Source organism: Scomber scombrus, chromosome 22, assembly GCF_963691925.1.
Source record: "Scomber scombrus chromosome 22, fScoSco1.1, whole genome shotgun sequence".
NCBI classification, from domain to species: Eukaryota; Metazoa; Chordata; class Actinopteri; order Scombriformes; family Scombridae; genus Scomber; species Scomber scombrus.
In genome coordinates, this window is record NC_084991.1 from 11,257,137 (window position 1) to 11,282,907 (window position 25,771).

General features: G+C 39.0%; 1 protein-coding gene across 1 annotated transcript; it reads right to left on the reverse strand.

The window, feature by feature from the left end:
- Positions 1–14,468: 14,468 nt before the first annotated feature.
- pus7l (pseudouridine synthase 7 like) lies at positions 14,469–20,175 on the reverse strand. Its single transcript, XM_062443716.1, has 10 exons — positions 19,564–20,175; positions 18,571–19,409; positions 18,106–18,265; positions 17,700–17,919; positions 16,831–16,929; positions 16,564–16,645; positions 16,091–16,256; positions 15,625–15,748; positions 15,386–15,439; positions 14,469–15,297 (listed from the first exon to the last, which is right to left on the reverse strand). Exons 2-10 carry the CDS (start codon positions 19,382–19,384, stop codon positions 14,917–14,919), a joined length of 2,100 nt encoding a protein of 699 aa, XP_062299700.1. The 5' UTR covers positions 19,385–19,409; positions 19,564–20,175; the 3' UTR covers positions 14,469–14,916.
- Positions 20,176–25,771: the final 5,596 nt, after the last annotated feature.

Sequence of the window (25,771 nt, forward strand, 5' to 3'; positions counted from 1 at the left end):
ATGGAGCCATGGGTGGAGGTGAGCAATCAGGGTAGCAGTCCCTTCAGGTTGACGAGGATCTAATGACCAAAAATATGGAAATTATAGTTTTCCATCACATATATATCCCTGAAGTCCTACTTAATGTGGGGAATGTAAAGTTGGGCACGTACAACGGATTCCACGCCTCAGGACTATACAATACAATCAGTGACATATCAGTATCATACAGCCTAACCAACTCCTTTTGCTGTATTCCCAACAAAAGCCAAAGCCCTTGTGCTATTTTAACAACAGTTGGGCTGTCTTTTTTTCTTGGATCTTGTCTATTGTTACAAGCAAATCTGTCCTTAATCAGCACTGTGCTCCGAGGGGTGATTCAGCAGTACTTTTCATGATGAAATTGTATGCTCAATGGTAAAACCTCAAGCCAGAGACGATAAACATCACAAACACATGTTTGTTTACTCGCCAGCCAGCTCTGAACATGTGGATGCGGTGTCGTAAACCAGTGATACTGAGATGTGGAGAGCCTGATGCATGTGGGAAATGGATTAGTTACAGATTTAGTGTAAGCCCTTTTTTCTGTCTCGCTCACACACACACACACACACACACACACACACACACACACACACACACACACACACACACACACACACACACACACACACACACACACACACACACACACACACACACACACACACACACACAATGACCAAAGGCAGCTAAAATCTACCCTCAAAGCGTATGTGTGAAGCTATTCTTTCCGACTGTAAAATGGCCGTTGTCATCCCATTCACGTGACAGCGCTGAACTCTGACGCGCAATTCTCACCCTTTACTTTGTCGACCTGAGGAATACGAGTCCCATGGGGGTGTTGTAAAAGCATCAGGAGAGGGATTTTTTTTTTTTTTTTTACAACAAAGGGTCACAGTGGGAGCATGAACATCACAGCCGCTTCACAAAGCTCAAGGACCTCACAGCAGTGTGATTAGACATGTAGTCCATCACAGCAACTTCGGTGTCTGGGCTAAAAGTCAGCCGCTGCTTTAACTGTCTTATGTCTGAGTTATATTTTCTCTTTTTTCTTGTATAACTCAGTGAGAAAAAGGGCGACATGGTTTGGAAGATTTGATAATCATTTTAATCTGGTCAACAGCCTGAGCTTGTCTCGTTTCTTATCTCAGTATACATGTATGTACAGTACTTGTGCATGCCTTTTCATTTCATGCATATTTTGCACGCTGTCTACACGTGAGTGGCACACACGCACAGGGACATCGATGTGGCTTATCTGCTTAGGTGTCTGCGTCTCTGTCTGCCGTATATAGGCATATAGGCACGTGTGAGGCCAGATCTTGCCCACCCACCCCACTCTGCCTCCCATGCCTGACTGGGAGTGTGGGAATGTGTCATCCGATATCATACCTCCACCAAGACCTATGAGGACAGAGAAGGTAATCCAGTGAGAGAGGGTAAAGGAGTCAGAGGGGAGTGTCCTGATATGATCTGATCAGATCAACACAGCAATGCAAATGGGAGGAAAGTTAAAGGAGGTGATATATGCTGCACTCTCTGTGTTACAGTGCAATAATTCATAACCTTAAAGTGCAGTTAGGTCTTGTTTTAGCAAGCTGAAACAAAATATGCCCAGCAGATGATGTAGGAACTTGGACTATGCATCAATTTAAATTCTTCACAAAGGGATAACAGCTGCTCAGGTGCTGCAACCTGCCTTTTTAAGCTGCAGTGGAAACACCCTCATGGCTGGCCCAAACCTCAACTTAAATGAACACCAGTGGGGATCATTTAAATCAGTGTCACACGCTTAATATTGAATCAAGGCCAAAGTATACTGAAGCTGTTTTGGCAGTTTGTAATGAGCCATTCACACATATGTAGGTATTTTCTTTAATTTGGGGATTTCCTTCAGGCCAAATCAGGATGTCACACCATTAGATTTTCCATGGTGTAAGTGTTGCATGCTTTATGTGCAGTCTTAGTGTATAGTATGTTTTTCTTAAGAGTAACCATCAACGATTCTGGTCAAAGTGTAAGCAAGAAACATCGCTCTGAAGAACTTGACATTTAAATGTATGTAAGTTAATAAAGAACATACACAAAATGCACAGAGTGGACATGATGAATGAGGACAAATGAAACCTGAGACAATCATAGGCAACTCGATTGAGATGAAAACCCCTTTTTGTGATTTGAATTGCTCAGTTGGTTATTCAATATTCAGTATCCACATGAAAAATATTCCATCTGTTCAGGTTTGATCATTTGATAACTTGGGAACATATGCATCATCATAATGAAGTCACACATTTCTTTTTAGATGTCTTACAGGAGTAATAAAATCAACAGTAGTGACATAATGCAAATGTGTGACAGCACCTCAAATGCAGCCCATCTGACCATCACATGGTCTCCAAACCACAGAATACTAAATACAAAGAGAATCTGTTCTAAGTAAAAGTGTACAAGATAGAAACTAGAGATAAAAATATGGAAATTTTGAATAATTGATTAAAGTTTGGCATTTTGGATCCCTTGGCTGTCCTTTTAGTTTAGTTCGTAAACAGAGTTTGAAAGGAATCTGTGTACTTATTTGTTTGGCTCCTATGAGACCCTCAGTATTAATTTCAATTGAGCTCTTCACAGGAGAGCAAGGGAATTGGAAAAAAAAAAAAAGACGAGTTGTGTAATTGCTCATAAGCTCACTGTTTTCTTTTTCTAATCCTTATCAGCCACCTCGTTTAGATAATGTTTCCTTAATCGCTGAGTCTATATATATACCAAGTAGGGTAATTTCCCTTTCTCTCCTCCTCTGTCTTTGCTCCCAGTGGAGAGACAAGGAAACATGTGAAAAGGCTGATGTAATAACACAGATGTGACAGAATTAAGGAAAGCTTGTATTATATACAGTCTATACACGTAAGTGTTGACCAAAGAATGTTTCCTTGATCTGCTCTGACAGATTGTGGATTGAAAAAAAAAAAAACCAAAATGCAGTAGATGACTCTACTCAACCACTCAGTCCTTATCTTGATACACTACGCAGACCTCCCATCAAAACTGAGCGTCAGAGTCAAGAGCATCAGCTCTGAGTCATTCCTGGTGAATGCAATATGAGCTGTTTTTTCCACTGCTGTACACATGATTGTATAAAATAGAACAATCAAATGTGCTTTTGAAACTGAATTTCACACCCTGTCCTCATGCCAGTGGGATCCACACCTACATAAATGGCAAGATATTGGAGGCATGGATGGAGTTTAAAGGAGCATGGCCATTCTCAGTATTTTTATTTTATTTATACACCTACCGTGTATTACAATGAGTTTCGGGTGATCGATTTGCAATTGGATAGTGCTTCACCACATGAAAGTACAGGTGTAAATGCACCCAAAACGCATTGAGGATAGATTGTGATCCAATTGTGCTGGTCATGCATTGTGACCACTTTGCACACAAGTGTAAATGCAATTTTGTTGTAAATCCACATACATATATGAAATATGTAATCCTATATTTCTGCAACTGTTCCAAACCAGCGAAGTAGTAGCCATTAGCCAATTTTGTGCAACAAAAGTTAAACTTGGCAATTCATGTTCCAACCAAGCCACTTATGAAGCAATGGCTAAGCAAATGGTGAAGAAAAGTGGCAGGGTAACTTGTGACTTGTTTTAATGAACTGGTTGCAGTGCCGGGTGATTAACCCGCATTTTTCCCTGGTGGAGGGGAGGAGGAGGATGTGCCGTTCAGTTGTTTGAGCTGGACAGAGCAATCAGATCTCAGTGTGGAACCTAGAGACACATATTAATACCAGATGTGAATGGGATATGGTTAAATCATATCTAGATTTAATCTAGATACAAGACACATATTTATGTAAAGAGACTCAATGTCTCAGCAGAACCAGCTTCTTTCAGACGACTTCCCTGTCAAATCTGGAGATTCTGCTGCCCACTCAATACATAAATAAATAGTTTATTCAAATTCAGTACTTTCAGAGGCTCTGGGTTAGCAGTTAGCAGATTTCAGTCCTAATAATACCAGATTTTATAAGAATTCTTCATTTCCAAAATGCTATCTATCCATTCTGAAAGACAAACAATCATTAGCCAACTTCAACTAATTATTTATAAGTCCTGAAGCACACAATCTATCAGAATTATGTTTGTTTTCTGAAATAATAACAGTAAATAGAAATGATCATACAAAAGTAACAAGCCATACAGAAGTATGTTAAATAAATAACATGTAGAAAGCTACAAAATAACAAAAAGACAATGTAAAAACAGATTAAATAAAAACACATTGAAAGTCAGTTTTACGTAATGACATTAACTATTTGTAAAACACAAACAAAAAAACCAAACATAAGTATTCAATTGAAAAGATGAGTCTTTACAGTGACTTTGAATAAAGTCCCTCTCTACTTGTTTATCTTTGATGTAGCTCTATTCAGTTCACTTCATCTAAGAAATTCATTTTGTCACCTTATCTGCCTTTTTGGTATTATACAAACTGTCTTCATTGAAACATGCGGGAAGATAAATGGGGTAAAGTGTCTTCAGTTTGTGTTAACATGGAAACACAGAACATTTTAGTCTCTGAACAACAGAGCAAAATCCTTCAGCTGAGTGGCTTATCCAGGCCATGAGTCATCCTCGCGTTTTGTTTAGCAATTCCAGAAATATTTTGCCATTCTGTGTCCTGTGATCATGAGCATTTTTCGTGCCGAAGCAGTGAAAATGTGCCTCCATTAAAACTACATTTCTCAGCTCTCATACACACACAAACACAAAGGCATGCGTGACTATGCTAACTTAAACATCCAGTCAAAAGTTGACCTTGCGTCTTGTACTTGTCCTCAGATGAGACTTCTTCTGACAAGTTGATTTTGTTGATGTAGGAGATGAATCCATTTGGGATAAATTGGCTGCGACTGATGTTCTCATTTTTCTATCTGAATGTGTTGGACTCCCATAGGAGATCAGTGAGACATGAAGGCTTTTTGTGCTCTTCCAAAGAACCATGTCAGTGAATAAAAGAGAGAGCATGGCGGTCCATTGAACCTGTCTATTTACACAAATCATAGCAAGGAGCTGATAACAGAGTTCAACAATAGAGAGAAAATGGTTGAAGTGCTTCGGATCACTCATGATATGGTTATGTGGCTACAGAGTGGATATGTTTTATCATTGCAGACATCTACAAAAAGCTATGTTCATATCTCTCTCCATGAGTGGCCTAAATGTATAATCAAACCAACCGCAATGCAAATCATCCGTTTTGCTGTGCCTGGATGTCTCTACTGCACTAATTCAGTACTTCCACATTCATTTAAGACTAGGAATGATTTTAAAATTACAACCATCCCTCCTCAACTAACCTTGTGTCCTTTCAGTTTAACTTTGTCTTCAGAATCCCATCTTTTCCTAACTGCAGCAAAACCATTTCCGTGGCAGAGCAATGGTTTTAAAATAACCACATGCACTAACACACAGAGATGCATGTCAGGTTTTTCCAGATGCCCCAAACAATGGCTCCATTCTTGGCAAATTCCCCTCATAGTAAATTTGATTACACATTCTAACTTCTTCTTGCTTCTCAACCACTTTGTCCTTCTCTGTCTCTCTATCTGTCTCCGAACCTCTCACTAGCAGTTGGTGTCATTTGGGTTTAAGGACAAGCAAGTTGATGCTCAGTTTATTTGGATAAAGTGCTCATTTAGTTGCAAGAGACTCTTTGCGAATTTAACAGAGATGTGGAGGCTGACAAGAAAGAAAACTATGAAGGCCCTTATGGGGTTAGACATTTTGTAGCTTGAATCTAATGTAACATCCTATGTTATAATATATTGTAGGTCATACATGAATCCCATTTATAAGTATCAGTGTCCGTCTTATTCACTCTTGGTCTGGAAACAAGGCTTGCTACCCAAAGCTTACTGGGAACACAGAGCAGTACCCACCTTGGCTAATGTTTGCTATTTTCACTAAATTGTGCTAACAGGGCAGGTAACATAATTGCATAATATTAAACTACACCGGAGCCAGGTAGAGCAGCACATTAGCCAACTGTCTGTCAATCACCGCTCACACAACAGACTTCTAAAGCTACTATAAGTCTTCAAATCTTATAAACTGAGCAATAATTTCCAAGACCTTTTTTTTTTTTTTTTTTTTTTTTTTTTTAAATGGGAGTCATATGGAGGCAGGTATATTTTGGAGACAGCATCAAGCAGTTGGTTCAGCCTCAAGCCATGGTTGTTGCTGCTTGGTTCTAAATTTTAAGAAAAATGTGCTTTGCAAATGTGTTATGAGGAAGGAAATGCATTTAGCTCACTTGTTAGACAACTTTTTGTTGGGTAACAATGAGTGTAACCAGAAACTTTGTCTGTTTACAAGAAAACTCCACATGGTACCTTTTTGTTTTTTAAGAGTTCTGATACAGATCATTTTTGGGAAAACAAGTTGCCTCAAGAAAGGCAATTCACATAACTACTTTTTCAGGTAATGACTCAACTTTCAATGAAGTGTCTGTGTCTCACTAAAGGCAGACTGTTTTACTTCATGTCAAGACACTGGGTAATATAATTCTTTGCTAAAGAATAGTTTTAGATAAACTATTTAAATAAGTGTTTTCTTAATGGCAAAAGTTAGATAAGAAGGTACCACTCATGTCTGTACACTAAATATGTAATTGCAGACAGTTAGCTTAGCTTAGCTTAGCATAAAGACTGGAAGTTGGAGGAAATGACTAGCCTGGTTCCAAAGGCTAAAAAGCATTAGCCTGTCAACACTTGTAAAGCTCGCTAATTGATATTAATTCTTGTTTGTTTCATCTGAACTCCAGGAAAGTCACTGTACATATCCAGGAAAAACAGCAAATAAACCTTCATAAGCCCCTGCTTGCAATCCTTGTGCTAAGTTAAACTACTGGTCTCCTTGCTCTACCTTTGTATTTAGATTCAGGTATTCATCTTCTAACTCTTGACAAGAAAGCAAATGAGCATATTTCCTAAAATGTCAAACTAATCCTGTAAGCCTTCCTATAGTGTGGACATGGGAAGAAAATAAGAAAAAGTAGAGTGTAACAGAGAAAAAGAAGGAGAAAAATGAGACTTTATGTTGAGGGGGAAAAAAAGAGGGAGTGGACAAACAAAGGCGAGATATACTACTTGCCATATGCCCGATGCCTGACTGTTTGTATGGACAAAGAGAGAATAACAGCTGCAAGTGTATGCCATAGCCAACTCCGACAGGCTATGAGAGTGTCTGTTAGCCCACATCTTTGATAAATAGCACTTTTACTTTCCTCAACATATTATCTAATGGTCTAAGCATGACTGGATGTGAGATAGTGTGTAGATTATTTGGTGTATGGCGATATCAAGAGGCCATATGTAAACAATATCTGTCATTCCTTTGTAAAACAAGAGGGAGAGTGAGGGGAACATGGGGGGATTCGTTGAGAGGAGGGTGAAGAAGTGAGAAAGTGAAAGCCAGGGTAGAAGGGAAGGAAGAAGGAGTAGGATATTTAGCATAATCTATTTATTTGTTCATTTATTTATGCTTATGTCATATTTTGTGCTCCATTAGGACAGAAAGCTGCTTCATCAATCACTATCAGGACAGCTCTCTTTCTCTCCTCCTAAGGCACTGTATCCAACAGATGCGCCGATGCAGCTGCTCCAAAAGTGGCCTGCCTCCCATTTTCATTCCTATCTGTCTATGAATGCACACACACATACGTACACACACACAATTTGCAAACACACACACACAGCTGGGATTTAGTCAACAAGGTAATTACAGGACTACAGTCAAGCTCCAAACCAGCAACACCACTGAAACACTGATTGATGTGAATGAGAAAAGTTGATGGCAATGAAAGGATAAAGGGGGACAAACTTCAGCGATGTGTGTGTGTGAGAGAAGGAGAAAAAAAAATCTTCTTTGACACATTATGAGAAAATATATATACCTTGCCAACATTAAAATGCTGCTTACATGTACACATCAATGAATCTGTATTAATATTCACATGATGTATATATTATACAGTATATTTTGCTTCATGACAATTCATATGTATTTTTGAATGCAGGACCTTCACTTGTAATACAGTATTTTTTTCATTGTGGTATTGCTACATTTACTTAACTACAAGAGTTGGTTTTAACTGGATATACCATATACTACATATGTGTAATTTATTTGAAGTGTAATTCAAGTAAACTAATTGGAAATGTCATTTAAGGCGCCATTTAGGTGATGGTAATGGAAACACATGGCAAGTACATGTTTTTTTTCTTCTTCAGTTTTTGTACAACAGCACAGACTTACACACATTTTGTATGCAAGGTCTCAGTGTTGTAATCTGGACCCAGCTGAGGTAGTATTATGGTCCATCTCCCTCTCTCCCTCCTTTTCTCAACCAGGGGAGAGACGCCATTAAAAATAATGAGCTTTCCTTCACCTCCTTGTGCTTGAAGCCAGTCAACAGATTCTTCCACTCTGGCACAGAGTGCTCACTGTACCCAGGCAGGGTTTAACACTTTTTTCCCCCTCAACTTTTAACAGTGTGAGAAAAAATCCCAGTTGTAGCAAGTAACCCATTAATGGCTTATGTACAGGCAGTTCACCACGATCCCTCTGGTGCTGTGCCTGAAAGTATAAAAGTTGGGTTTTTTGTTGGGTCACAAACAGGCCAGGAAATTAAGTTTTTCCACTGACTATACATAGCCTCTGATAGGATCCAAAAGTCAACAGTCACTTCTTATATTTTGTCAGCCAGATGTTTTATGGCTCTTTTATTTATTTTATTATAGAAAGGAGCTGTGTTGGATTAGTGTTTCATTCACAGCTTAGCTACAGTTTATGGTTAAAACATCACTTTTCCACTACATTGTGCCATAGTTGCTGTTTGGAATAAACTATGTTAATGATAAAAGACGCACAATTTGGGGTATCCTAAAGCTTTAATTGGGCTCGGGCACATACCGCAAACTTGTCATGTTTTGGTTGATCATGACCTTTGCAGTGAAGGCTGACTGAGCATGCACTTGGATTTTAACCAGCATCTGATTCAAACTCATACAGGAAGACATACTCACACCTGGGGGCTTTTAAGTGCAACTACAGCTTTCTAATGAGGGGCATGGGGCTGCTTTATACTGTCTTATATGAAAAAGTGAAATGTAATGCTCTATACAATGTTGTATAATGTGTTCTAATCTAACACAGTGGATAAAGATTAGGATTTTTAAATTTGGTGGATGAATTTAAATGTATCATCTCACTCCTGGCACACACACATTATGGATTGACATCATGGGAATGTCTCATCTAACTTTCACACACTCTTTCTATCCTATGCATCCAGCAGCTCTATAGGAATCACTGATGCTCCTCGCTCAGTGCATAACAGACTCAACATTGCGTCATCCATTAATCAATCTCATTTCACACGGGCATTGTCTATTTTTTTCTCTTTCCGCTTGTCAATAGCTCCGCTGCAGTTATCAGGTCAGTGTATTTTCCACATGCAGGCCTCTCGCATGTGGGACACGGACTGGGGTACGGTAAAGTAGGTGACAGAGCAGCCTCTGGGCAGCAGAGTGGTCCAGTAGTTTTACTGTTGAATGACTGTTCCATAACGAAAAGATCCCACGTCAAATCTTGCACATGGCTCATATGTCCACCCATGTATGCTTTCCAGCTTTTCTAGAGCAACACACACCCTGCCATGACACTACTTAATCACAGAGTTTATTTTTACCTGATGTTCTTATTGCATGCATTTTTGCATTCAAGTAAAGCGAATAAGGAGCTACTACAGTGACATTTCCTAAAATCTCCGCAACCAAAAAAAGTTCTGTTTTCCACGAACAGACGCATATGTGTTAAATGTGAGCTTAGTATGGTAAAACTATTTCCAAGGTTGATTTCAAACTTTTCCTTTAGTTTCATTCCTTGCAATCAAAACTAACTGAATCCAATCCAAGTGCCTTCGTGCACCCACTAGCAGACTCAGAGAATGTCACTTAGGTGTGTCGTTTAGATAAATCACTGGAATAAATGCCAGCAATGTGAATGTTAGAGCTCTTAAGAAAACAGACGGCTTAAAAGTGAAAAGGCACATACTGTAAAAAATAAGTTCATAACAGTGAAGGCGGTTGTTGTTTTTTTTTACTAAGACTAGTCAAAATGCTTTTTGACACTGTAACAACAGTATTGCTTATGCTTATTCAACCACTCTTGACCGTGTTCAGCCACCTTGTATACACAGACTGTCACGTCTGGACAATACTCAGCAGTGACTCTTGCAACAGCACGGTTGACAGGGTCTTGAAAACACACACACACTCACTGTATTTCTCTTTCTCTTTCAGGCACAGACAAGCTCATAAACACACACATTTTCAAAATCTCCCCATGCACAGTCCCATATCAGTGTCTGCTCTTATAAAAACACAGAACCACTTGCCAATCAGATGACAGCAGGAAAGACAGCTCAAAAAAAGGTCAAAGGCCACTGGAGTGTTTATATGTCTAATCAAGAACAAGAGACTGTGGGCCGGCATGTATGTGTGTGTGAGCCTCTTAGCTGGAAACACTTGGCTTTAAATCCTCCTATGTAGCATTTATAATCAATATACAAACATTTGTAAATGGTTACTCTTTAACCATCTCTCACCTCTTTGCCATAAGCACCAAAAAGGCTGGTTTAATCAAGCCAGAACATAGTAGTGTACATTGCAAAAGTCCTGACAGTCATCATGTTTTTAGAATGAATCAGAATTTAGGAATTTGGTGGCTTGGTCAAGGATGTTCTAGATAGCTGATGCTGGCCTTTCATCACTTATCCTTATCACTATCCATCATTCTATCTTTACTTGCTTCTCTATTTTTCTTCCTGCCTCTTATCTTCTTCCTCCTCAGTATAACAGGTGTTACATGACCACTTACCCATAAGCTATCCTTTCTGTGTGCTTTTATGGCTCCCACGCTTAATGCAGTGCCAACTTTTCAGGGGCTTTATGTGTTTTTCTTGGTGACGTAAAATATTCATGACTAATAAGCAACAAAAAATACTGAATAGTTTTGAAAATAACACTCTTGATTATGATTTATAAAAGTTTTAATGTTCAAAAGCTCGGGTTTTCTGCCAAATGATCGCCCCGCCTACTTCAAACTAGCCAGAAAAACACAAATACAGAAATCTTGTAACTGAAATAACCAAAACTGTGAAACTTTGCCAGAAAACTTTGGGTTGATGTAGGACCCCATCACTCACAGTAAGAAGCTGATTGAAAAAATATGTTTCTTTAAAGGGCTGAAAAAAAACAGGGGCATTTGGCCAGAGAAAACTAGATAGTCCCTCCATTCCTTGGTAAGTGTCTTTCATAACCCTCAGTTTCCTCCTCTTCCTCTGACTCACTTTCCAAGCAAAATATATATTACTGTACGTGCATGGTGAATATCTTTCATAACCCATGACTTCCTTCTCATTCTCAAGCCTTTGCTCTGCTTTTCAACTAAGCAAGACGTGTAGTAAAGTTGTCATCTTTGCTGCTGAAGTGGGTCAACATTTATCTACAGCCGGCTGGAACAGGAATCAGCCCAGGGATGCAGAGAAGTCATTCACCCATGTCTGCCTGCGTAGGAGAGTCATATCTGACAGGCCAGCCATTATGAATTATGGACAGGGGAACAAAATTTTCCAAATTGGACCCCTCATTCACACTCACTCCAGCGCCGTCACCACCCACCCACCTATCCAGGACAGGTTTGCATACATATACTCAATATGATGATCTTAATATTCAGGTCACTCTTTCTATTATCAAAGAAGTCACTTGATTCAAGAAAACTCTGCACACTAAAATTATGTTTTCCCTTGTTTTACAATACAATGTTAGGCCTTCATACTTGTCTTAGTAATAGTTAAGACAGAACTCTACAATACTTGATAGTGTTGAACCACGACCTCAATATTGATACATTAAAAAAATATGTAATTGAAAGTAACCTGATAGGGGAAAGGGGAAAAAAGTAACCTCAATGACAAATACATTGCAATTCCTGTGGCTGCCTCACAATATAAATCATCCTGTTTTTTGTTCAGTGCTTTCAGTTCGAAGCAGTACTAGTAATAATAATAGTAATCATAATGATAATAAGCTTTATTTATATAGCACCTTTCAAAAAACCTGTACAAACTTACACAATTCAGTTACATATCAAAATAATTACAATAAAATCAAGAAATAAACAAAGAAAATGTTGGCATTACCAGTAGAGCTATAGCAATTAGTCCATTCATGGATTCATTGCCAACTATTTTAATAAACATAAATGGTTTTGAGGCATTGAGTAATGTGACCTCGATGAGATCAAATCGGTCCAAGTGTGATGGGAAAGGAAGCAGATGGAGGACATGAAGGAAGCGCTGCCGGGATGTTCTCATCAAGTTAAGTCAGATTCACAACTAACTGCCTAACAGTCAGAGTGACTCAGACACAACATGACAGGCTAAACTGTCGCAGTAACCACATACAATATTGAGAGAGACAAGGTTTCATCCCTTTGTGGTTACACGTTGTAGTTTTGTGGGATAAAAATTGTTGGTTGAGACAATCTGGAAATGTTTTAGTCAAAACATCTGTAATGTTACACCTAAGTGTTGAGGATGTTATGAGACTGTAGAGAGGCCAGGGATGCCCAAAGCGACTGTAGATATTCACCTGGTTGGATATGGGGAGATATATGAGAACTAACAAAAAATCTGTATGTTATTATGAGTGTAAGAAACTCAAAGAATCATTCTGAACATAAAGAACAATTTTCAAGTTATCCGTCAATATTTTAGTTAGACTCCTAAGGCAAGAAACATTAAAACCCCTCTCATATATAGCAACGTTCAGTCTGTAAGTGTTACAAGATTTCGATTAATTAAGTGTGTCATTTTGGAATGAAACTCTTCAAAAAAGTGGAGGAACTCATTATTGCTAATGATTGTCTTTGGCAGACAGTTTCGCTTACAGGCAGGTACTTTATCAAACCGCGGTGACGACAGGCTGCATGTCAGAACCCACCTCCAACTAAAACACCCATGTAGTCACTTTTCACTATGCTTACAGTAACAAGTATTCAAAACAGCCCAGAGGAATCCATTGTGACTTATTCAGGAGGGAGGAGGTTTCTATACAGTGCTGTCTTAAAACATCCTCATCAAAAGTCCACAAATTAGTCACAGGAGGCAAAGCTGGCTCATTTTTACTACAGATCGAATGCTGCCCCTCAGCAATATAATTACACCAGGGTTTTATGCTTCATTATATTTTATAGTGGTTCTTTGAATGCCTCCCCTTCTGGTATACAGAACTTTTTTTTTTACATGAGTGAGTCTCATATGAGCTGGCATGGTGGATTAGTTTCAGATTAGGAGTATGATCATCATTAGCCTTTTAGCCATGTGGTGCAGGAGATGTTTGTTCTTACGTAAGGAACTCTGTCATACCAATATGACCAGCAGTACTTTGGTGGACACTTGACCAAGTAAATAATCACACTTTAACAAATTAGTATGTGACACTTGGAGCAATGAGTCCCTTTGGCATGTGCCTGACAATCTTTGCCTGTTGTCTCCACCTAGTGATGATTATTGTACGGTACATTTTTTTGAGTATGAGTTGTTTTCATAGTGGAAAAGTGACTAAATGAAATATAGTGAAAATAGTCACTAAAGACACTAAATTCAATGAATTTTCCCACTGTGCAGTGCACAAAGGAAGTTATCACCTCTGGAAAACAGGGTTAGATGATGAAAATTGCAGATGATGGTAAAACAACCACAGTGAGCAACCAGAACACTAATATAAATATATGTATACAGTATATATTTATAAAATATTTTGATTTTATTTTTCTTTATGAGTGCCCATCTTCATCTTTTAAACAGCACATCTGATCTTTCTCAAGAAAATAGAAAACACAGGATACTAATTAAATGTTCAATCAAAAATGTTTCTATAAGAAAAATGTACTTTATATAGACTATGGATATATTTTTGAGGATTTCTGGGTCTCTCCTTTTTATATGTAGAGATTAACAGGGTTTTTTTTTTATTCAACAATACATAAATGGGTAATATTATGTCATGAAATCATTTGTATATTTGTATATGTAGTTGTATCCTTCACTTTTTGTTGCTAGTTTTTTTTTTTTGGAAAGGAATATGAGTGTTGCTGGACTATTCAGGAACTAAGTGGAAATGCTGGATATGTGTATTGATTTTAAAATATACCTGACACTTAAATGCACTGCGTAACAGTTACAAAGATAATTGTTTAATCATTTCAGGAGGAGGGAGTTCAAACTACTGTTTTGAGTGAGAAAACGTTCAATTTCTAAATAAGTGTGAAAAGTAAATTAAAAAGAAGGAAAGAAAAAGAAAAAAAACATAGTATGTTGATTTCTTACATTCTAAAAGTTTAATTCATGGCACAAAACACAAATACAAACTTTGCACACTTGCAAGTAAACAATGGCAATGTCACTTTGTGGCCACAATGTAACACAAATCTAAAATGAAATACTTTTCACTCAGGAGTTTATACCAAATCCCACCAGCTTTAAGTGCTATCTCATTTAGACTTGTTCACATTTTGCTGTGCCACCTTTTTATTAGGAATAATATCAACTAGACTGTATGCTGTTTTCCTCATGCAGGATGAGTCTTGTGTTCAGTACTTTAACAACAAATTCTACTGATGCTGTATCACAACCACCATGGGGTCAACTGAGGTACAAAACGGTGTCGGTAGATAACAAAAAGATGTCTCTTTGAAAAAGAGAAGGTATTTTTTTGTATTAGTGTGCACAAACACAACTGGCTAGATCTGTCCTCTAGGGATCACACTTCATAATCTCTCTGAGGCAGACAGTTGCATAGCAGGAGGTGTCCAAGTCGAAGTTTAAGGTGAGAGTGAGCAAGCCCGAGTCCTCTTTTCCTTCTGCTGCTGTGACATTCAGATGCCCGTCACTTTTTCTACTGCTGCTTCCTGTCATCTCCCCTCCTCCCTCCTCACCAGCTGCTCTCTGTAGCTTGTAGCTGAGGTTGTGTAGAAAGGCCAGCAGGGGGCGGTAGCAGCCGGGCAGATTCAGTTTGAGGCTGCTGACTCTGAAGCGACAGTCTTCCAGTCCGTCTCTGGCCAGTCTCTCCTGGTACCAAGTCCCCATGGCGTTTTCTGGATATTTCACTGTGTTCCCTGGCATCGGTAGTAATACCTGATAAAATAATAAACGCTCAGTAGCAGTAGTGGTAACAGAAGAAATAGTAGCATTTATAACACAAGTATTTGTCTAAGCGCCATACTTGTCCAAGTGAGTAGACTCCCTCTTGTTCCTCTTGGTCTGTCACCACATGTATCTGGAAAAGCAAAGAAATGAAAGGTCAGTGACACTGAATGAATGGTCCCTCTTGTTAACAGCAGCTAAAATGACCAAAATGAAACCATAAGACAGCTGATTAACAGTTTGTAAAGAGAAACCTGTAGCAACTCCTCTAAAATATGAGTTCAGCTGCTTGTTTTTCTATTTTCTGTTCTATTTTACCTGAGCACTGGATTCTTGGCTGTCATCCGGTTTGTTTTGCCCTGCCTGGATCCACACCAGGTCTCCTTGCCTGGCACTGTGGCCCAAGGTAGCCAACCTGTGTGCCACCGCCTCGTTCCACACTCTGACAACCACAAGCAGATGGATCAGCACATTTATCACTGCTGCACTGTAATATTAAAAACTGGACAGCTAGCTTTCATTTTTAAATGGAAGTGAATTCAATTTATTATGACTTATTTAATGAGATTTACTCATGATTATGTCTGATCATTAAGAAAAAGAGAGTAAATCATGGATCATTCATGGCAGGATTTGTTTATGAACTGAAAGCATGAACGCAAGTGATTCTGGGTTAAACACCAAAAGGGGACAATGTGATCAAAGTCATCTTCCAGCTGTGACAGCAAACAAAAGAGAGCCATGTTTGTGTTTCAACGTGGCATGGCATATTCCTGCTGCTGACCTGCTACAGTAGGCGTGTGGGTAGAAGACTCTCATGCTGTGGGGCAGGCTGAGCCAGGCTTGGGCACAGCCATCTGGACCTGTACCGTAGCGGTTCAGAGCCCGCAGCATCAGCCGCTCCCTCGCCTTGGACAAGGGCATCAATGCCAAAGACTCCTTAGCATTATCTTTTATTAAGAAACAGAAAAGACAAAGAATGAAAGATATTAAAAAATCTCATAGTATGTTGAATCCCTATACAGCTATAAAATTGCTATATTTGTTGGTCTCAGCAATATTTGCTGTTCTCAGCACTGCAAAACCACAATGGATTTTCTACAGAATTATACATTTCAGCAGTTTCTTTTAGTTAAATTGAGGAACTAGGTATTAGGAGCAAAGTCAAAGAATAGACAGAAACTCATAGTTCCTCCACAGTTCCTGATGTTCCTGAACTTTCACATCATCTTTTATTGTTGTCAGTCAGGCTCTAACCTGTTTGAAGGAAGTGTCTCTTTGCTTGACTCTGAGGGTCATCACCGTCCTCCGGAGTGAAGAACAGATGCACAGCATTCACCTGACCCATCAAGAAGAACATGCATTATAACCCAGTACTGTACATCCTGATCCCTCTGGATTTTCAGAAACAATGCAGTGAATGAAGCCAACTTTGATGAACCAACAGCAGCTCATTTTTATTTCACAGTATTCGGAGTTCATAATATTTAGTTCTGTATATGGAAAATCATCTGCAACACTTACCATGTCTTCTTTTAGTAGAGCCAGTCCTACTTGGTCAGACTGAGCGCTCTGCCCAGTCCCAAACCTCTGAGGCCCATAGTAGTTGACAAAACCTCTGGCCTGAAAAGAACAATGAAGGTGAATGTGGCAGTGGCCATCTACTGGTATTTTAGCTTCTTTGAATATTAAAAATGAGACAGAAACAACAGTGAAAACATTGGTCCTTACTTTCAACAAATCATTAGAAGACAAAACCTGAAATGTATTTCTACTGAAGATGTAAATCTTAAAAAACAGGAACAAAAGGAAGAAATGGTGCATTTGTTGGGGAATTATTTTCAGCCGTGTATTTATACACATTTGGTGATCTAATGGGTATTTCCAACAGTAGGACAGTTTGTGAGGGATTTACTCAAAATAATCTAAATCATAATGAAGAAACATGTCTCTCTGTGCAGCTGTGTGGCTCATTTATGTCCTTTTAATCATTAACCTAAGGATGTGACATAAATGATGTGACATAAATGATGCCTTGTTCTCATCCTCAAGTTGTAAAGACTGTACCGCAGGCCTTATCACTCTTTCAAGAGAGGAATTGTAAAGGAAATAACAGTCTTCCTTTTATGTAAATAAGGCCAAATACTGTAACATTGCTTTTGGTCTAAATCTCTATTATAAATTCCTTAGATTTCATTTGTATTTTAGGATGGGGCAAAATAAATGTACTACATATAAGGATGGACAGGACTTCAAGTAGATCCTTTGTGGTGGTTTATATGTGAAAAATTCTCATTTGTGCAAGAGAAACAAAAAAAATGCATCAGATCTTGAGAAATGCAGGAGGTCATGTGTGTTGTCTCAAATTATAAAGAAATAAAAATGAGTAGTACCTTGACATTCTCCACTGCTTCTTTTACCAGTGATGCCAGGTGAGTATGTGTTTCTGCACCAGAGGGGTGTGTGTCAGCAGTCCCATGAGGCCTCAGGTGGCGGACCACCAGGTCAAAGTGGTTCCCCTGCAGTCGTCCAAGCCTCAGAGGCTCGCTGACAGAGCGGACCTGAGAGAGACGCATCCCTCTCTTCTCGAACTCTGCTGTCTTCTCTTTCAACCTAATGAAAAAAAGACATTGAACAAATGACTTGGAATAGATGTTAAAATGGTTTTAAAAGGAACAGAAGCTGTAGCAAAGAGCCTTAACATCTTGCACTGTCACAGGTTTTTGTCTTACTCTTGTCAATTTGTGAATGTCAGTATGTAATTACCAAACCAGACCCATGAAAGAAACACAACACTACCGTTGAGGTGACACTTTCTTGACCACCATGGACTGGTAGGTGATGGCTCTCTTATCCTTGATTCCAGCATAGGTGAAATCTGACGGTAGGATGCCGAGCGCAGCTGCCATGTAGCTGATGGCCTCAAGAGTCTCCAGGTTCTCCTTACGCAGAGTGAACGCTAAAACGGAGGACACATTTTTCTTCATAAAAACCCTTACTTTCTCATTATTATTTTAAAAAACTAAAGAAAAAAAATTGCAGATATCAATTACAGTGTGACTTTGTTTGATGATTTATGCCGAGTCATCTTGTGACAATTGACTGACTAAGGGCCTAAATGAACAGTAAATGTGTTCTCCTGTGCTTATTGAGAGTGGCTTTCCCATTTTTGTAAAGTCATGCATGTCAGGTGATGTTCCAGCAGGTATGATCAGAAACAGTGGGTGAAAAAGCACCTATTTTCCGATATGATTATAACCGTACCGGTGTAAACTTCCTCTTCCTTACGGTCCTCTGCTGTCCTCTTCTTTGGCCTGCCTCTCTCCCTCAGTCTAACTGAGATGGATGTCCTCTCCTGCTCATTGAAGCTTTTTGTCTCCACCAGTTTGCCAAACCGTCGGCTTAGGAAGTGGTGGACAGCAGTCCTGTGCTCCTTATCATCATCAGGTTGAAATGTGTATGACGAGTCTCGCACTTTGGCATCTATGAACCTGAAGAAGTCCTCCGCTTCCTCCTCTGTGACCAGCTGGGAGAGCTCTCTGTAGTCGGGGTCTTCCCTCACCCTGATCTCGGGCTGAATGGTGACGGTCATGAGGAAGGGGAAGCGGTGTCTGACAGCACGGTGGACATTGGCTCTCTGGTGTTTGTCAGCGAAGTATCCCAGAGATAGCTCCTTGTTTGCCGGCTTTACATCTTCTTCCTTCTCATCTCTGAGACTCACGACAAACTGCTCAAGCTCCTCGCTGACTGACTGGCCTAAAATCATGCTCAAGTCAAAACTGCCCGGGCTAGGTATGGTGACATCCCCCCTACAGTCAACTGAGCCATCAGTATCCTGTATGACCTGTAAATTATACTGCTGCTTCCATTCTGTGCTGGATTCACTGGCCTTTTCTGGGAATGCACAGTGTGGTGTCTGAAAAGCATGTGTGGCTGCTGGTGTATTGACCTGCTGTCCATTGATGTCTATTTCAGTCACCACAAAGTCTCTAATAAAGTTTTTAATGCTCCCAAGAAAGCCTTCATGGTTGGATATGAAGCATGCAGGGACGTTCACAGCATCACTGTCCTGCTTCATGGTCACTTCATCCACACACTTAGTCCTGTTGCAGAAACGGACACAACTCAAATGTTACTGAGGATAAAAGTAACGTTAAGAGTTCAGGAAAGATGACAGATGCTTATTTCTGCTGTAGAAGAGGTATTACATGCACAACATAGCAGCACAATAACAATAGCGCCCTACACGTTAACTACCTCGAGTAGGCGACGTAGAGAGCTGTTCAGAAAAGTACAGCGCATTTCAGTCTGTAAAAGCCGATATATAGTAGCTACGAATGGATAATGACAACGTAACTGCTTGTTTTTGCGATGAACCCGCCTGTAGCATTTAAAAACAACCACGCTGAAACGATTCAGTTTACTTCCGCGTCATGTGACGTAACCAACCTGGGTGAATTTTCTTAAAGGGGCCGACACCTGTCTGCTTTTGTTCTCAACTCAGCTTCAGTTTCAGTAAAGATATATAGCCCCGATATCACATTGTTTCTAGCCCTAAAACTTTACAGAGGGAGTCCTTGTCCATCCTAGCCCCCCCGTCCCTGGCTTGGACGTATTTGTTCGTATTTATTAGTTTTTATTTTTATAAATTCATGTTTTTAACTGCAATTAATTAATTTTATTGTTGTGTTTAATCTGTTGTGTGGTCTGTGGTGTTTTTTCTGTATTCCTGCTGCAAGCTAAGTGCCCTTTTGGGACAAAGAATAAAATGAATAGGAATCTGAATCTGAAATGATTTTTGTTGTTTTGTTGCAAATTACGTCATTATAACAAACATTATTTTACAGCATTAAAGTGAAGAGTGTGAGAGCTGACTACTACTACTACTTCTACTACTACTACTACTACTACCGCTACCAGTCTACTACTACTACTACTACTTCTACTACTACTACTACTACTACCACTACCAGTCTACTACTTCTACTACTTCTACTACTACTACTACCACTACCAGTCTACTACTACTACTACTACTACTACTTCTACTACTACTACTACCACTACCAGTCTACTACTTCTACTACTTCTACTACTACTACTACCACTACCAGTCTACTACTACTACTACTTCTACTACTACTACTACTACTACTACCACTACCAGTCTACTACTACTACCACTACCACTACTACTACTACTTCTACTACTACTACTACTACTACTACTACTACTAGTACCACTAGTCGTCTACTAGTAGTAACTACTACCACTACCAGCCTACTACTACTACTACGTCTACTACTAATATCACTACTAGTCTACTACTACTACTACTACTGCTAACTACTACTACTAGTCTACTACTACTACTACTACTAGGTCTACTACTAGTCGTCTACTACTACTGTACTGCTAACTTCTACTACTAGTCTACTACTACTACTACTTCTACTACCAGTCTACTACTACTACTACTACTACTACTTCTACTACCAGTCTACTACTACTACTACTACTACTACTTCTACTACTACTACTACTACTACTTCTACTACCAGTCTACTACTACTACTACTACTACTACTACTACTTCTACTACTACTACTACCACTACCAGTCTACTACTACTACTACTTCTACTACTTCTACTACTACTACTACCACTACCAGTCTACTACTACTACTACTTCCACTACTACTACTACTACTACCACTACCAGTCTAATACTACTACCACTACTACTACTACTACTACTACTACTACTTCTACTACTACTACTACTACTACTAGTACCACTAGTCGTCTACTAGTAGTAACTACTACTACTACTACCACTACCAGTCTACTACTACTACTACGTCTACTACTAATATCACTACTAGTCTACTACTACTACTACTACTGCTAACTACTACTACCAGTCTACTACTACTACTACTACTAGGTCTACTACTAGTCGTCTACTACTACTGTACTGCTAACTTCTACTACTAGTCTACTACTACTACTACTTCTACTACTAGTCTACTGCTAGTACGTCTACTACTATTACTACTACTACTACTACTAGTCTACTACTACTACTAGTACTACTACTACTACTACTACTATTACTACTACTACTGATAACATCTACTACTACTACTACTACTACTACTGCTGCTATTTCTCCGTATTAATTTAACCTATTTACCAGTGTGGACAATATTAACCTACTGACACACTGACATCAAAACTAGTCTTTCTTTTTTCAGCAAGACGTTTTCTTGTTAGTGCACTGGATTATCAGAACAGACAGAAAAGCTTTACTCACAGAAAGCTGTAATTGACAGAAAATGTCATGAAACACATAATAAACTAACCAGATCCCGTTGTTAAAATACTATTAGTCTATTTGAACAAATGTGTTCATAACTTGGAAGGGACAGTAATTCTCAAGAATTTGAATGTGCCTTGAGATTTCAAGAGTGGGAAACCTGAGGCAAGAGGCTGCAGGAAAGCATTTCATAATGTGCACACTTCCCCTTGCTTCGTGGTGAGACATGATGAACCACAGCTCAACTTTATGTAGAAACCACTCCAGTAATTTCCCTAAATATCTAACAACAGAGAGATGTGATGGTGCTGACTTGGAGTCTTATCATCATATATTTTCACACCACTGTCTGCTACAAAGAAGCATCTGTAAATAAGGGATTGCCACAGCTACATGTAAGCCCACTCTTGAATGAAAATAAATGAAATGAAATGAAGAAAAATAAATGAAAAGAATGCCACAAACTAACTCATCCACATTTTCTGGCATTTTGTTTGATAGGCCCTACCTCCCAGAGAGGGTAGGGTAAACAGCCCAGATCATTGCATGACAGAAAAGTCAATGAGCAGACTAAAAAGGACACTTCATCCTTCAAAATAGCTGCTAGTTTTAGTGATCACTCACAAATAAACTGATTTATTTTATGAGCATATGGAGCAACATACCAGCAATGTAACACAACAAAAAAAACCTTTTTATTCCCCTAAAAAAAAAAAAGTCAAAAAACTATGCTCTTTCTTTCAATACAAACACATAATAACCAGTGGATGAGACCATATCATTGCTTAGCTCTCACGACTACTTAGGACAGCAATGAGTTATTGGCAATGTGTATTAAAAAAATGTAGCCAGTCTTCAATGGAATGAAAGAGTGACAGCACATTATTTTAGGGTGGAGGTCTAGTTCCTGAGCACTTACATAATATCCTGCAAAATGTGAACTCCACATTTTTACAGCAATGTGTTTCTAGTAATGGTGTTCCTACCAGCTGCTTTGGACTAAGACCCTGAAAGAGTCGTCACAGGGATGGGGCAGGAATTACATCTGCTGAGACTTTGTAAAGCCATGTTTAAGTCAGAGAATTCCTGTGTTTATTCCTTCATTTTCCTTAATAAACATCAAAGCAACTGAAGAAAACTTATGGGTGGAAATATCCAAAAATGAAAAAAAAAGAGTTGAAATACTCGGAACTTTTAGTCCATTCGTTTCAGACGATTAAACCACAGGTTCTCATCAGCAACACACAGGATGTTTTCCCTTGCAATGCACCAAGTGAAAATCCTCCTTGCATGGCATATCCATCCTTGGCAGTCCTCTGCACCTGTTGCCAGGCAACCAGCATTCATTGCCTCCAGGAGGGACATCTGGTCATATGGCCAGTGATCACATACCTTCCATCTCCACACAGAGATGAATTCCTCAGTTTGGGTTAAGAAAAGGAGAGCATGCAGAAAGGAATGGCATCATTATACAGAGCTGTGCTGCAAACCATTCAGTCAGACGACGAGAGCTGTGGATGGCAACATTGTCTCAAATGATGACATACAGAGTCATGCCCTCTTTCTTCAGTTTGAACCAGTCTTTCATTCAGTGCGTCAAAAATTGTGATGAGGTGTTCGTTATTGTATGGGCCAATAGTTGGCATGTGGCAAAGGACACCATCATTGGATATGGCAGCACACATGGTGATATTGGCACCCTTCTGACCTGGCACTGTAACAGTGGCCTTTTGCCCAATGAAGTCTCCTCATTTTAGTGAGGTTGAAACCAGCTTCTTCCAAATAAATGAATATGTGATGTGCCCCTTCAGGTTCAAGCTCCATTGATCTCTAAAGAAACTTCATAAAAATGAATTCTTCCACGACCATCCATCTATCTACAATAGCAGCCTTCTGTACAGCCTTCAGCCCTAAAGATGTTTTCTCTGCCAACAATGTGTTGTAGTCCATGGATACCATAACGTAAATGTAAGACGCATACCAAAATTAAGGATATGCCAATCACATAAGTATGATTAATGAAATCACTGCATTACTCTAGACACAGTTTGTTCTGCAAACAGGACAACAAAGTAAAGCTAAATACATAGTGGTATATAGTAATACATTGTGACTTACCTATTCTCATTCCAAAAAATTATGATAATACATGTCACAGTGCTCACACTTACAACATCCTGGACCCTCTGTCCAGCCTCTCTAAAGGACAGGCCATGATTGATGAAATGGTCAATTGTTGCCCAAATTTCATTTGACACTTGAGCTCTATGTACTCCTCCTTCTGCAGCTCCTCCACCTTGCATGCAAACTCCTATCCCACGGGCCTCTTACTCTCCTTACTTACCTTTGGTCTCTTCAGATGCATCTCGCAGATGCATTAGAGATTCAGAATTCAATTAAATTCAATTAAATTTATATAGCGCCAAATCACAACAAAAGTTGTCTCAAGGCACTCGAGACAACTTCTAGCAGGTCTAGACCTTACTCTTTCATTTTGAATGATAATTATGCAAGTAATTGCTATCAGCTCTGAATAGATGTTTTCCTTTTAACACAGTTGATACGATAGACTTTGGAGTCTTTCTGAGATCTGTGTTAACTTTTTTGAAAAATGGTGTGAAAACAATGAAAAGGTATTAACATGTTTGCAAGAGAAGACTGCTGCTGTGCTTAAAAGGTGATGAGGAATATCAAGTAGTTTAATCAAGCATGTCTCAGCAATTGAGAAAAACGTTAATGGGAACTTGGAGTTTATAGAAAAAATAGAGGGAATACTGGATCATCACCTTAAATTATTATGTGCTATGCCTGCAAATATAAACTTGAATATTACAGACACATTTAAAATTAAATGCAAGAACCATTTACAGTTTTTAAAGTTACTTGTACATATGAATCTCATGAAGCTGTTTTAACCAAATTAAAACTAGAGATATTAAGATTGTACACTAAAAGTTATTTATTTTGTAATTATATTCCATGGTAGGTCTGTGCAAGGATAATTTAAGCCATTCACAACTTTCTCTCATGATACTACATTCATTTTACCATCCGTCACAAATATTTCTTGAAGTGTTCCCACATATCCTGAAGATGCTCCATGAGAATCAAACAAAAGAGAATTCGTCCAAGCATCTTCAGTAAAGACTTTTGGCTCTTTACATACTTCCACCCACCAACATCCTCTGCACCACAGACGTCACTGTGCATTGACTTTCTATGTGTGTGTGTGTGTAGACATCCTGCTCACCAGATGTTCATCTGCTCCAACGGGAAATGCTCCACTCTAGATCTGTTTTAACAATTGAACCCTTTTTGTTCTTACAGGGAACTCTAGGGATCAATAACATTGCAGCAATGTTGTCTGTGTGTGTCTGTTGAAGGGGGGTAGATAGATAGATACAACTCTAAGAAGTCATGTGACGCAGCCCCTCACTGGTTCCTTTGTTCTTTCAAGACAACAACAGACAAAAAGTGCTTTATAGGGACTGCGCTGAAGGCAAGTTCAGTCATACAAAAACACACACAATCTAGGAATTTGGTGCTCTTGCCACATATTTCTACTAATATATATACATATTAATCTATTCTGCTTGATCCAGGAAAAAAAACCCAGAGCCCTCCACCACTCCAAAATATAGTGTTCTTCCTTTTCCTTTGGTTGGATGTTTGAGCTTCACTGTGTAGAATGATGTATGTGACATATGAAGGCTGTTTTGACATTATTTTATTTGCTGAAAGGTGAAAATGTCTTTGAGTTCACCTTAAATCTCAGTTTGAAGTGTGAACCTACCAGTAGGTTGTATGACGTCATCATTATTTTGCAGCCAATCTTGGTCCAGTATGCAACTTACACAAGTGTGATGTGGAAACTGGAAGAATCCAGAGACTTTACAGTGGAGTAGGAGACGTCTTGCATCCAGCGGTAAAACTTCAAAAATGTTTATATTTACATAGTCATAGATTCTGGATTTTTTAGTGAGAGAGAAGAGTAGATGTCATTTTACGATTTTTAACAGTGTAATTTTTTTTGCAGAATAATCTTGTCAGACACATATTATTCTTCACTGCAGGGTAGTTTCATATTTCTCAAAACATGACTGCATCTTTGGCACATCTGTGTGTGGGAGGTTTGCAGTACTAC